A 12,176-nucleotide genomic window follows, 5' to 3' on the forward strand; every position below is an offset into this window, starting at 1 on the left:
ACCTGGGTGCCAGCCTGATTTGTCCCTGAATTGTGGTTTCACAAGGTTTGTATTGTGTATCTACTGACAACCTTGAAAGTTATAAACTCATATTCAGCCGGCTGCCATAGCTTCTGCCTGAGTAAAAATTTGTCAAAGCCATTGCAGGTGTTCTGCCAAAGCAAACATGGGAAAGCTATCCTCCAGACCCTCTGCCACACACAATATCTCCCTCGTTAAATGTACCTCCTTGTTTGCAGTCCCCCTTGACAAAGAACAGGCAGATCTCATTCCTCACTGTAAATAAACAAACAAACATTTAGTTACATGAAATCAAAGTTGGCAACAGGGTTGGGGTCAATACCATTTCAATTCCAGTCAATTCATAAAGTAAACCAAATATCAATTCCACATTTTCCTCACTAGCTAGGTTTCCATCTGAACTATATGGACATTTTCCCCACCAGAGATACGCTTCCATCAAATTGACTGGTTGCGGATAAAAGGCTGTGCGTGATGACGTAGTGCATATAAAGATTATGTACCGAATGAAAAATGTTGCGTTATATAGCGAATGTGCCCACTCTGGTATTGGCATGTGCGCTCTAGCCAACAGCTCGCAGATACAGTGTGGGTATAGTCTACATGATGAGATTATTATGGACAAAAGAGCAAGATAATTTTTATTTGTCAAACGGCAGCCAAGCATTGATGATTATGTCACCAGAATAAGACCCGATTTTTATTGGAAAGGAGCATCAACCGCATCACCTTGCACTTTCACCACCATGTGAAGTTCATCATAACTTATTTCATCTGTAGCCTAATAAACTGCATGCTTTCTCAGGTTGTAGTAGGAGGACCACAACATGTTATCCTGTGACTCCAAGTTTACTCCATGTTTACTTCAATATTACGGTTATTATATCAATATTTGTTAATAAAAGCGTTTCCACCGCCATTTCTCGCATAATACATTTTACTGACCCCCAAAAATCCCACCTTGTCTAACGTATTTTGTTTCCTCGACATTTGGAAAGTTTACCAATACATTTTCTGTTTCAGGCCTGTAATTACATTTTCTTTCAAACATGTACTTTATTCGCATAAAAAGGTTGGATGGAAACCTGGTTATTGAAAAGTATTGAAGAGAATTGGAATTTCAGTGTACTTCCTGAATTGATTGGTCTGGAATTGAAAAGGTATTGACCCCAAGTCCATAGAGAAATACTTCCAAGTAAGGGTTTGAAGGCAACTATGACTGTTCTGAAACATTATTCCCCACTGAACACAACCCTGTTGTTTACTCCTGCAGCCATCTACCTGTATTTCTCTGAGGACAGCTCTGGGGCCTGTTGATGGAACCAGCACCGCCGGCACCTTCACTTTTCATGGCCTGGATGTTCTGGTAGGTGGACAACATGGACGCCATTAGATCGTTAGGCACTCCCCTTTGCTGCAGGGTCCTCCATGGGTGGGGCTCAAAGAAGTCATGACACCTGTTGCAGTCGGCTCCCGAGGAGCAGGTTCCTCTGATGTACCTGTCGCACACGTGAAGTCTCCTGCACCCCTCCTGATCCGGGCACTTGCCATAAGGCCCGGTGCCTTTGTTATAAGAGTTGCATACCTGAAAGAGTGAGTGACAAGGCTTTTAAAATACTTGTTTACCATACTATTCGGGTCTATATGCAAGAAAGCATGAGATGAACACACAGAGCTTTTGGGTAAATCCATTTGAATTCAATCACTTTTTGACAGAACCCCTATTGATTTCAACGAAACCTTGCCCATTGTAGAAGTGCTACACTTCTTGGACCTAAATGCCAAAACATTCAAGAGATTAAAAACAAAAAACAGTTTTAAGTGAAAATAAAACAGCATAATTCCTACTCTTAGAGGACGTGCTTCCACAATAATGTTATTTGTACCGGATACAAGGTAAAGCATTGGATTCTTCACACACCACAGTAAGACATTATACCATTACGCTACCTTTTCATGCTTTTAAAAAATGTAATTAAAGCAAGCTTTGCTTTTATACTTACAAGACGATCAAGCTTGATTGAGGTGTTTTGTCTTGTAGTAATGTGGTGCATGCCTGTATTTTCTAAAACCTTTATTTTAGCAATACATGTCATTAAAAAAAACAATGTAAAAATAACATATTTTGGGGTCAGTAGGTGCCCAACAGGTGGTGGTGTGTTGGACACAGTATCTCAGATAGATAAATCCTGTCTGCATTCCTAATTTCTGCAACTGTTAGTTTACCTGCATAATATTGACATAAGCTCTTGTGCTTCAAACATGGTCCTGTTTTATCAATTGTTGTGCTGATCAATGTTCATTACCTGTCAAAATAATATGTAGCTTAAAGTTGTTTCTACTTGTATTTCTTTTTGCAATAAAGATGGTGATGCAACAATAAAACACATTTACAACAGGCCTATATCTAAAAACATTTCAAGAACTTGGAAAGTTTCTTCAAGTGCAGTCACAAAAACCATCAAGCGCTATGATGAAACTGGCTCTCATGAGGACCACCACAGGAAAGGAAGACCCAGTTATCTCTGCTGCAGAGGATAAGTTCATTAGAGTTAAGTGCACCTCAGATTGCAGCCCAAATAAATGCTTCACAGAGTTCAAGTAACAGACACATCTCAACATCAACTGTTCAGAGGAGACTCTGTGAATCAGGCATTCATGGTCGAATTGCTACAAAGAAACCACTACTAAAGGACACCAATAATAATAAGAGACTTGTTTGGGCCAAGAAACACGAGAAATGGACATTAGACCAGTGGAAATCTGTCCTTTGGTCTGATGAGTCCAAATTTCAGATGTTTGGTTCCAACCGCTGTGTCTTTGTGAGACGCAGAGTAGGTGAACAGATGATATCCGCATGTGTGGTTCCCACCGTGAAGCATGGAGGAGGAGGTGTGATGGTGCTTTTGCTGGTGACACTGTCGGTTGATTTATTTAGAATTCAAGGCACACTTAACCAGCATGGCTACCACAGCATTCTGCAGCGATACACCATCCCATCTGGTTTGCGCTTATTGGGACTATCATTTGTTTTTCAACAGGACAATGACCCAAAACACATCTCCAGGCTGTGTAAGGGCTATTTGACCAAGAAGGAGAGTGATGGAGTGCTGCATCAGATGACCTTGCCTCCACAATCACTCGACCTCAACCCAATTGAGATGGTTTGGGATGAGTTGGACCACAGAGTGAAGGTAAAGCAGCCAACAAGTGCTCAGCATATGTGGGAACAGATGTGAGCTGATTTGGAGGTAGTCATCCGAATGTTCCCCAGGACAACGGTGGTCTACTCTGACATCACACAGTGGAGGAGTTGGAAGTTCCAGTGGGAGGAGGACATCAACAAGCGCATAGAGATGGCCCGGCGCTCTGTCAACCAGCTGGTGTTTGCATTTCTCTGTGACAGGCGCATGCCCACAATCCGCCACTCTGCCATAAAGCACTGTGTCCATGGCAGTACCTTAGGGATGGCATGCATCTCACTGATGAGGGCAACAATCTCTTCCTTGAGAGTCTGAGTGCTGGGCCCGTATCCACAAAGCATCTCAGAGTAGACAATTGGTCGTGCTGAGAATAGAGACATTTTACTCCTACTCTTATGGGTAAAAATAGAAGCTGTGCAAGAATCCTCTTTAGTCGTAAGAGTCACACCTAGTCAACAGATATTTAGGACACCTCATGAGCTGTCCTAACCAGTTAAGAGTTACCAGCAGGTGTCTTGATTATAGAAAAAGGTAGTGAGTCAGTGGTTCCTGGATCATAGACATGCAATTACTTTGAGTTGAAATAATATTTTGATATTTCTATTTGATCAATCCATAAATATTCTAGACCTACAGGCAACAGTTTTGTTGATAACGAAATCTGAAAATACTCTGGATACATTCAGTAACATTATAAGACTATTCCAGGAAAATGTGGGGTAGGTGAAACATAAGACAAAATAATGACAACGGTTTGAGTGAGGACTAACTGGTGTCTCCAAGTGGCCACACACCTCTACAAAGTGTGCACAGTTACAAAGTGATTTCAATGCTCTTGTATGACTCAAAGATGAGTCTTCAACTATAAGGTAAAACATTTTTGCTCTCCTAGCTGTGCCGTTGAGGAACTAGAGCAAGCACACTGGTAGTTGTTTTGTTTGGAACACAAGCCTGCATCCCTGCCATCACAAAATTACTGTTGTTGTTAACGTAATCCAAAAACGTTATAAATCGCAATCTGGGCCAGGTGGGCATGATTTGAAAGTTTGTTCTATTGCCAACAAGCTAAGTTATAAAATATGATATTACAGTGTCAGACTTTCACAATGCAATTCAGGGAAACAGATCGTAATTTTGGTGCACATAGAAAGGAGTCATAAGTACATTCAGGTGTGTGTGCAGCGGCAAATGTTCTTCACAGTAGACAAACATAGGCTCATTCTGTTCAGGGTATGATGCCATGTCATATCGTAACTGTACATCAAACATAGTGATCATAAACGTTGACACTGTATATGATATGAGTTTTATGATATGGAAATGTGAAGTGCACATTTGGACTCACAGGTGTTTGGCTTACTTGTATGACATCAAAGCAGTATTATTATAATCCTCAACATCTCATATTTCAAAATACTGTACATTTACAGCATTTCCCTCACTCAGTCAACAAAACATTTACAAAAGTTGCCCAATTACCGGCAGCGCGTGGTGCTCAAGTTGAGAACGTCTGTCAGTCAAAATCCCTACAGCGCTGTGAAGCAAAGAGCCTGAGGTCTGACGACATGTATAGCATCTTACTGTCCCACCACTGCGTTCCAATTTAGGCATGCCCAAATCTGCCATTTTCAACCTGTATACGGGTACGAGTGTAAATGGTTAACATTTTAATGACAATTATCTAAAACAACAAACTCAACAAAAAAAAATGATATTCGCATATGTTGTAGCTTAGACCTATTTTACATAATCTAAAGTTATGTTGTGCCCACCATCGGTTGAGACACAACGTGCTCTAGAATACAGGGTGGGTGTCATGTTTTGGCTGATAAATGTACTAAAATGGGAATACAATTGAAATGTATTTCAAAATGGTGCCAGAAAGATTGTTGGAGGTGCACATATTAGAGAACATTAACTTGAATGGGAAAATCTGTTGTTTTAAATTATACTGTCAATCCTCCATTGGAAACCTATTGAATTCATAGAAAAATAGACAATAGAATAGACAACTAGACATTTAAATTGACATTCGATGGTGTGTGGAACTGCGGTCATCTTTGTGGTTGAATAAAGAGACAATACCATAAAAAATCCATAAATGTATAATTATTGTGCAAATTATATTTATAGGCTATATTAAGGTTTTTTTTCTTTCATTATTTTAGGCTATCTGGCATTAGTGCGTAAACCTAACATGCTGACCAGACCACACGCGCTGCGCTGCGTGCATGAGCATTGAAAAATAAATGTACACATACATGTTATTCAATAATTTCATCCAAACTGCTCGTGGGTGTCTGCGTAGCCAGGCGCTAAAATATTACATTTACATAAGTATTCAGACTCTTCACTCAGTACTTTGTTGAAGCACATTTGGCAGCGATTACAGCCTCGAGTCTTCTTGGGTATGACGCTACAAGCTTGGCACACCTGTATTTGGGGAGTTTCTCCCATTCTTCTCTGCAGATCCTCTCAAGCTCTGTCAGATTGGATGGGGAGCACAGCTATTTTCAGGTCTCTCCAGAGATGTTAGATCGGGTTCAAGTCCGGGCTCTGGCTGGGCCACGCAAGGACATTCAGAGACTTGTCCCGAAGCCACTCTTGCGTTGTCTTGGCTGTGTGCTTAGGGTCATTGTCCTATTTGAAGTTAAAACTTCGCCCCAGTCTGAGGTCCTGAGCACTCTTGAGCAGATTTTCATTAAGGATCTCTCTGTACTTTGCTCTGTTCATTTTCCCTCGATCCTGACTAGTCTCCCAGTCAATGCCGCTGAAAAACATCCCCACAGCATGATGCTGCCACCACCATGCTTCACCGTAGGGATGGTGCCAGGTTTCTTCCAGACGCGACGCTTGGCATTCAGGCCAAAGAGTTCAATCTTGTTTCTCATGGTCTGAGTCTTTTAGTTGCCTTTTGGCAAACTCCATGCGAGCTGTCATGTGCCTTTTACTGAGGAGTGGCTTCCGTGTGGCCACTCTACCATAAAAGGCCTGATTGGTGGAGTGCTGCAGATACGGTTGTCCTTTTGGAAGGTTCTCCCATCTCCACAGAGGAACTCTGGAGCTCTGTCAGAGTGACCATCGGGTTCTTGGTCCCCTCCCTGACCAAGGCCCTTCTCCTCCGACTGCTCAGTTTGGCCAGGTGGCCAGCTCTAGGAAGAGTCTTGGTGGTTCCAAACTTCTTCCATTTAAGAATGATGGAGGCCACTGTGTTCTTGGTGACCTTCAATGCTGCAGAAATGTTTTGGTACCCTTTCCCAGATCTGTGCCTCGACACAATCCTGTCTCGGAGCTCTACGGACAATTTCTTGACCTCATGGCTTGGTTTTTGCTCTGACATGCACTGTCAACTGTGGGACCTTATATAGACAGGTGTGTGCCTCTCCAAATCATGTCCAATCAATTGAATTTACCACAGGTGGACTCCAATCAAGTTGTAGAAACATCTCAGGGATGATCCACCTCTGGCCTGCTGGCTCCCCTTCCTCTGCGGAAGCATAGTTCCCGCTCAGCCCAGTCAAAACTGTTCGCTGCTCTGGCACCCCAATGGTGGAACAAGCTCCCTCACGACGCCAGGACAGCGGAGTCACTCACCACCTTCCGGAGACATTTGAAACCCCACCTCTTTAAGGAACACCTGGGATAGGATAAAGTAATCCTTCTACCCCCCCCCCCCCCAAAAAAAAAAAAAAAAAAGTATAATTGTAAAGTGGTTATCCCACTGGCTATAGGGTGAATGCACCAATTTGTAGTCGCTCTGGATAAGAGCGTCTGCTAAATGACTAAAATGTAAATGTAAATGATCAATAGAAACAGGATGCACCTGAGCTCAATTTCGAGTCTCATAGCAAAAGGTCTAAATACTTATGTAAATGTGGTATTTCTGTTTTCACTGTAATTATTTATTTATGTATTTTACCTTTATTTAACTAGGCAAGTCAGTTAAGAACAAATTCTTATTTTCAATGACGGCCTACCCCGGCCAAACCCGGACGACGCTGGGCCAATTATGCGCCGCCCTATGGGACTCCCAATCACGGCCGGATTGTGATACAGCCTAGAATCGAACCAGGGTCTGTAGTGACGCCTCAAGCACTGAGATGCAGTGCCTTAGACCGCTGCGCCACTCTGGAGTATTGTGTTTAGATTATTTAATGCATTTTAGAATAAAAGGCTGTTGAATAACAAAATGTGGAAAAAGCCAAGGGGTCTGAATACTTTCCGAATGCACTGTATGTTACGAATTTGCAATAAATTGCAATTCGTACAATATGTTACGAATTTGCAATAGGTATGATACCTTATGTTACAAATTCCAATTTGTTGTGGCTTGCTGGCTAACATTAGCTAGACTAGGGGTTAAGGTTAGGAGTTAGGTTAAAGGGTTAAGGTTAGGAGAGGAGAGGTTAAAGGGTTAAGGTTAGGATAGGTTAAAGGGTTAAGGTTAGAGGAAGGGTTAGCTAACATGCTAAATAGTTGCAAAGTTGCTAAAAAAGTAGTAAGTAGTTGCAAAGTTGCTAATTAGCTCAAATGCTAAAGTTGTCCCTGATGAGATTCGAACACAACCTTTATATGCCCACTCATCCACCCCGACCAATCACCCTCCTTTTTTGCCTCAAATAACCTTCTCTCTTATGTAACCATACCAAACGTAACATATCATACTATGGTGCGGGTGAACAAACAGCTGACCCTCGCACCACCAGTCTGCAGTGGTGGAAAACGTACCCAATTGTCATACTTGAGTAAAAGTAAAGATACCTTAACAGAAAATGACTCAAGTAAAAGTGAAAGTCACCCAGTAAAATACTACTTGAGTAAAAGTCTAAAAGTATTTGGTTTAAAATATACTTAAGTATCAAAAGTAAATTTAATAGCAAAAATATACTTAAGTATCAAAAGTAAAAGTACAAATATAAATCATTTCAAATTGCTTATATTAAGCAAACCAGACGGCACAATTTTCTTGTTTTTAAATATTTACTGATAGCCAGGGGCACACTACAACACGGAGACATAATTTACAAACAAAGTATTTGTGTTTAGTGAGTCCTCCAGATCAGAGGCAGTAGGGATGACCAGGGATGTTCTCTTGATAAGTGCGTGAGTTGGTCCATTTTCATGTCCTGCTAAGCATTCAAAATGTACAAAGTACATTATTTTCTTTAGGAATGTAGTGAAGTAAAAGTAGTCAAAAATATAAATAGTAAAGTAAAGTACAGATAACCCAAAAAACTACTTAAGTAGTACTTTAAAGTATTTTTACTTAAGTACTTTACACCACTGCTAGTCTGAAGGTATAGGTTCATTCTATGAATTATATTTATATGATTGAAATGACACCCACCCTGTATTCAAGAGAATGTTGTCTCAACCGATGACACAACACAAAAACCTCAGATGATATGAAATAGGATCTAAGCTACAACATATGCTAATATGACAAAAATAAGAGTTTACGCGTTTTTAGACACTTGACGTCAAAAAGGTTTTTTCCAAGAAATAATAAAATAGTTTGACAACACTTTTTGTAAGCTTTTAAATTATATCAAACTCAACCGTTTATCTTTTCCAGTGATGAAGACATGGATGTCTCATAGGTAGGGTGGAGTATGCAAAATGGATCAACTTAGAGCACCTTTATCTCCTGAATGTTTTGGCATTCAGGCAGGGTGAAAATTACAGGGGAGCTCAGCTCCCCTGAATGAGACATTAACTCCCCTAAATGCAACAAAAGACAAACTTTGGGTGGGTGGGGGGGGTCTCTAAATAATGCTAATTTAACCATTATCCTATTTGTATAAAATGCAGTGGTAAATATGTTTTACAGTGGTAAATATGAAAATAAAAGCTTCCAAATGAAATGAACACCCCCACCTCCCTGTCATGGTTTAAACCCTTTATATCTATGTGGAGGTGCTGTCTACTCAGTCATGCTGAATTTCGGCCTCAGCTGAGCTCCTTTACGCATAGATTTTCCTTTGTACTTCCTCATTTTCGCCATTTGTTTGCCATACGTCCTTGATTTAAAATAGCCTTTATTCAAATGCATTGGATTTATCTATTGATTTGTCATTGTTTGCTTTTGTCAGTCAGCTGTTTAGAGCGCTCATTGCTTTGTTTTTCAGGTTCCTGGTGTTCTCTGTGTCATCCGTGGCCAGAAGTAGTAGACCATTTATTTAGCTTTATTATTTTCTATCAATATTTGTTTTCTTTCCTGGATCAGCTGATGATGGTCGACAATATCACTAGACAACTAGCCTACAGCTAGACACCAATGTGCATCCAATCCATCCAACACGTATACTTTAATGACTGTAGGCCTATAGTTGACTCTATTGGTTAGAAGCATTCGATTTTGCAATGGCATAGGCCTACATTATTTTGGATTTGTGTGCCCATGAGATCTGTTTTCACTGCGAAACATAATGAAATGTTATATAGGCATAGTTAAACTTACAGTTCATTTTCCAAGATCTCCAAGATCCATACAGGGTTTGTTCAATGTTGTAATTCAATTGTGAAATAATTAATAATGACAAATAACACTGTCATAAATGTCATTAATGTAAGGAAAGAAAGGTAGTGTTTTATGTCACACGATCTGTGAAGACTCCAAGCATTCAACTCATGAATTATGGTCAACTCATGAACTAGGGTGTAAACATGTTTTGATTAAACTCATAGGCCAATTATATTGAATGTAGGCTACCTGTTCTGCGTGTGTTCATGTGTGTAAAATTGCATCGGCTGACAGGGTAGGCTACCGGCAGTTGTGTAGGCCTAGTGGAGGGTAAACACAAGTAAACGCTGTTTACCCACCTTTTTCAGAAAAATGCATTGAAAGTATAGGGAGTATTACTTTTTTCACCGTGACAGGCAATCAGGAGTTTACCCACCTATTTTTAACCACTACATCACTGGCTACCGGTAGGCCTATTTGAAGTTCATGGTAATACACATTGTAGCCTAGTCTAGTAAAGTTGATGTGTGTGTTAGGGTGACCATCCCGTTTTTCCCGGGACAGTTTCAGCCCCATTTCAGGTGTCCTGACTTTTCAGGCTACAAAAAAAGGTACATTTGTCAGCAAGACACAATTAATGTAGGTCTAATCAATGGCAATCCCTGAATGTCATTAGGCACACTTTTTGGTGTTTTGTAACAGATGTCTATTTCCATTCATGAAATGGCACCAGTATACATGAAGTTTGGATGCCGGAATTATTTTGGAGTGGACAAACATGCACAGGTAGCCTACTTTTCAAGTCCAAAAGATCACTTTCTGACCACTTCTTCCATGGGCAAACATATGGAAAGTTTTATTTACATAAAAAGGATGCTGTCAAAAAGTGCTTGAATTCAAATGGATTTCAAATGTGCAGAGAACACATTTACATTTACATTTAAGTCATTTAGCAGATGCTCTTATCCAGAGCGACTTACAGTTAGTGAGTGCATACATTATTTTTTTATTTTTCATACTGGCCCCCTGTGGGAATCAAACCCACAACCCTGGCGTTGCAAACGCCATGCTCTACCAACTGAGCTACCTGCCGGCCATTCCCTCCCCTACCCTGGACGACGCTGGGCCAATTGTGCGCCACCCCATGGGTCTCCCGGTCGCGGCCGGCTACGACAGAGCCTGGATTCGAACCAGGATCTCTAGTGGCACAGCTAGCACTGCGATGCAGTGCCTTAGACCACTGCGCCACTCTTCATCCGTCACACACACAGGGCAGGCTCTATCCTTTTGGGGGCTCTAAGTGAGATTTGGTTGCCCCCCCCCCCTCGCAGGCAAAACATTTTAGTGGCCCTCCCTCTTGATGGCAGAGAGAAATGTACGTTTTAAAGTGAATTTTCTGCAATTCTACACATTTTGCCATGACTTATGCCATGTTAATGATATCTGAGTGAGAGTGACTAACAACATGAGGCACATACTGGGGGTAAGAGGGTGTTGTCATTCTGCAGCAGTAATGTACACAGCTCCCTCCTGTCCAGTTCCTCCAGGTGATGCTCTCTCAGGACTCTGATGTTGTGCTCTGATGTCAGCTCATGGCAGAGACGGCATCCTTGTCTGCAAATCACAAGAAGAGCGAGAGGAGATTTCATATTTAGCTCTTTAAAACGTTTTGTTTTAGTTTTTCTTAAATGTCATATCTACAAACTGTCACGAACCTGTAGCAATTGACATTTATACTGTAGTGCATTACCTATGTCACATTCTGTAAGACCACATGAATTTAGAAAATTGAAGAAATAAAATAGTAGAATGAATAGAAGTAATATGATGGGTAAATAACTGCACGTTAGAGATTCAGAGACGGTTCATAGGCCAGAGTAAAAACAAACAGTAAAGTAAAAATGTTTTACCTCTCATTGGATGGACATGTTCCATACAGGTAGAACTTGCACAGGTGTAAATTGCTGCAGCCACTACATCCATTAGCTCTGCATAACCGCATCTTTGTCTGGGCAACTATCAGTTTGTTTCCCTTAGAGACAGCACTGGTAAACATCTCCTGATTCCCTAAAACACTTTCCAGGTCATCTTCTATCGTGCTAATGTTGGCACGCAATTCTCCCATCTCAAATGATCCATTATGGGCACAGAGGACCTTGTAGATCAGAGCTGTTGTATCCATGTCAGTCACCGTAGTAGAACACCAGACTGTTGGCCCTCGCAAACGCACAAACTGTACATATGGTCAAAGCTGAAGTAGACCTTTGCTCTCCATTACCTACAAAACAGGTGACCAGCATGCGACAAAACCATTTCTGACTAAATGAAACTTACAGTATATGTAACCACTCCCCTGTTATGAACGTAGCCAAGTATAACAAACAGGCAATAGATCACACTAAGGCCAGTAAACACCCTTTTAAATACGTCACATTGAACTCTGCCCGAGTGGCATGTGGAACCTTCATTTCCAGCACAATAGGCCTGTT

At 41.1% G+C, this 12,176-nt stretch overlaps 1 protein-coding gene across 1 annotated transcript in view; it reads right to left on the minus strand.

Annotated features, from left to right (window-relative positions):
• Positions 1-12,107, minus strand: part of LOC311140052 (uncharacterized protein) — a 49,707-nt gene extending 37,600 nt beyond the window's left edge. The window contains exons 1-4 of the mRNA XM_084175019.1: positions 11,598-12,107; positions 11,166-11,301; positions 1,303-1,606; positions 226-276 (exon numbers count right to left, since the gene is read on the minus strand). Coding sequence (XP_084031145.1) covers positions 226-276; positions 1,303-1,606; positions 11,166-11,301; positions 11,598-11,869 — 763 coding nt within the window. The 5' untranslated portion in view covers positions 11,870-12,107. The remainder of the gene's footprint in view (positions 1-225; positions 277-1,302; positions 1,607-11,165; positions 11,302-11,597) is intronic.
• Between the last annotated feature and the right edge of the window lie 69 nt (positions 12,108-12,176).

The sequence above is a fragment of the Coregonus lavaretus genome, assembly GCF_964263955.1.
Source record: "Coregonus lavaretus genome assembly, chromosome: 13".
In the NCBI taxonomy this organism is placed as follows: domain Eukaryota; kingdom Metazoa; phylum Chordata; class Actinopteri; order Salmoniformes; family Salmonidae; genus Coregonus; species Coregonus lavaretus.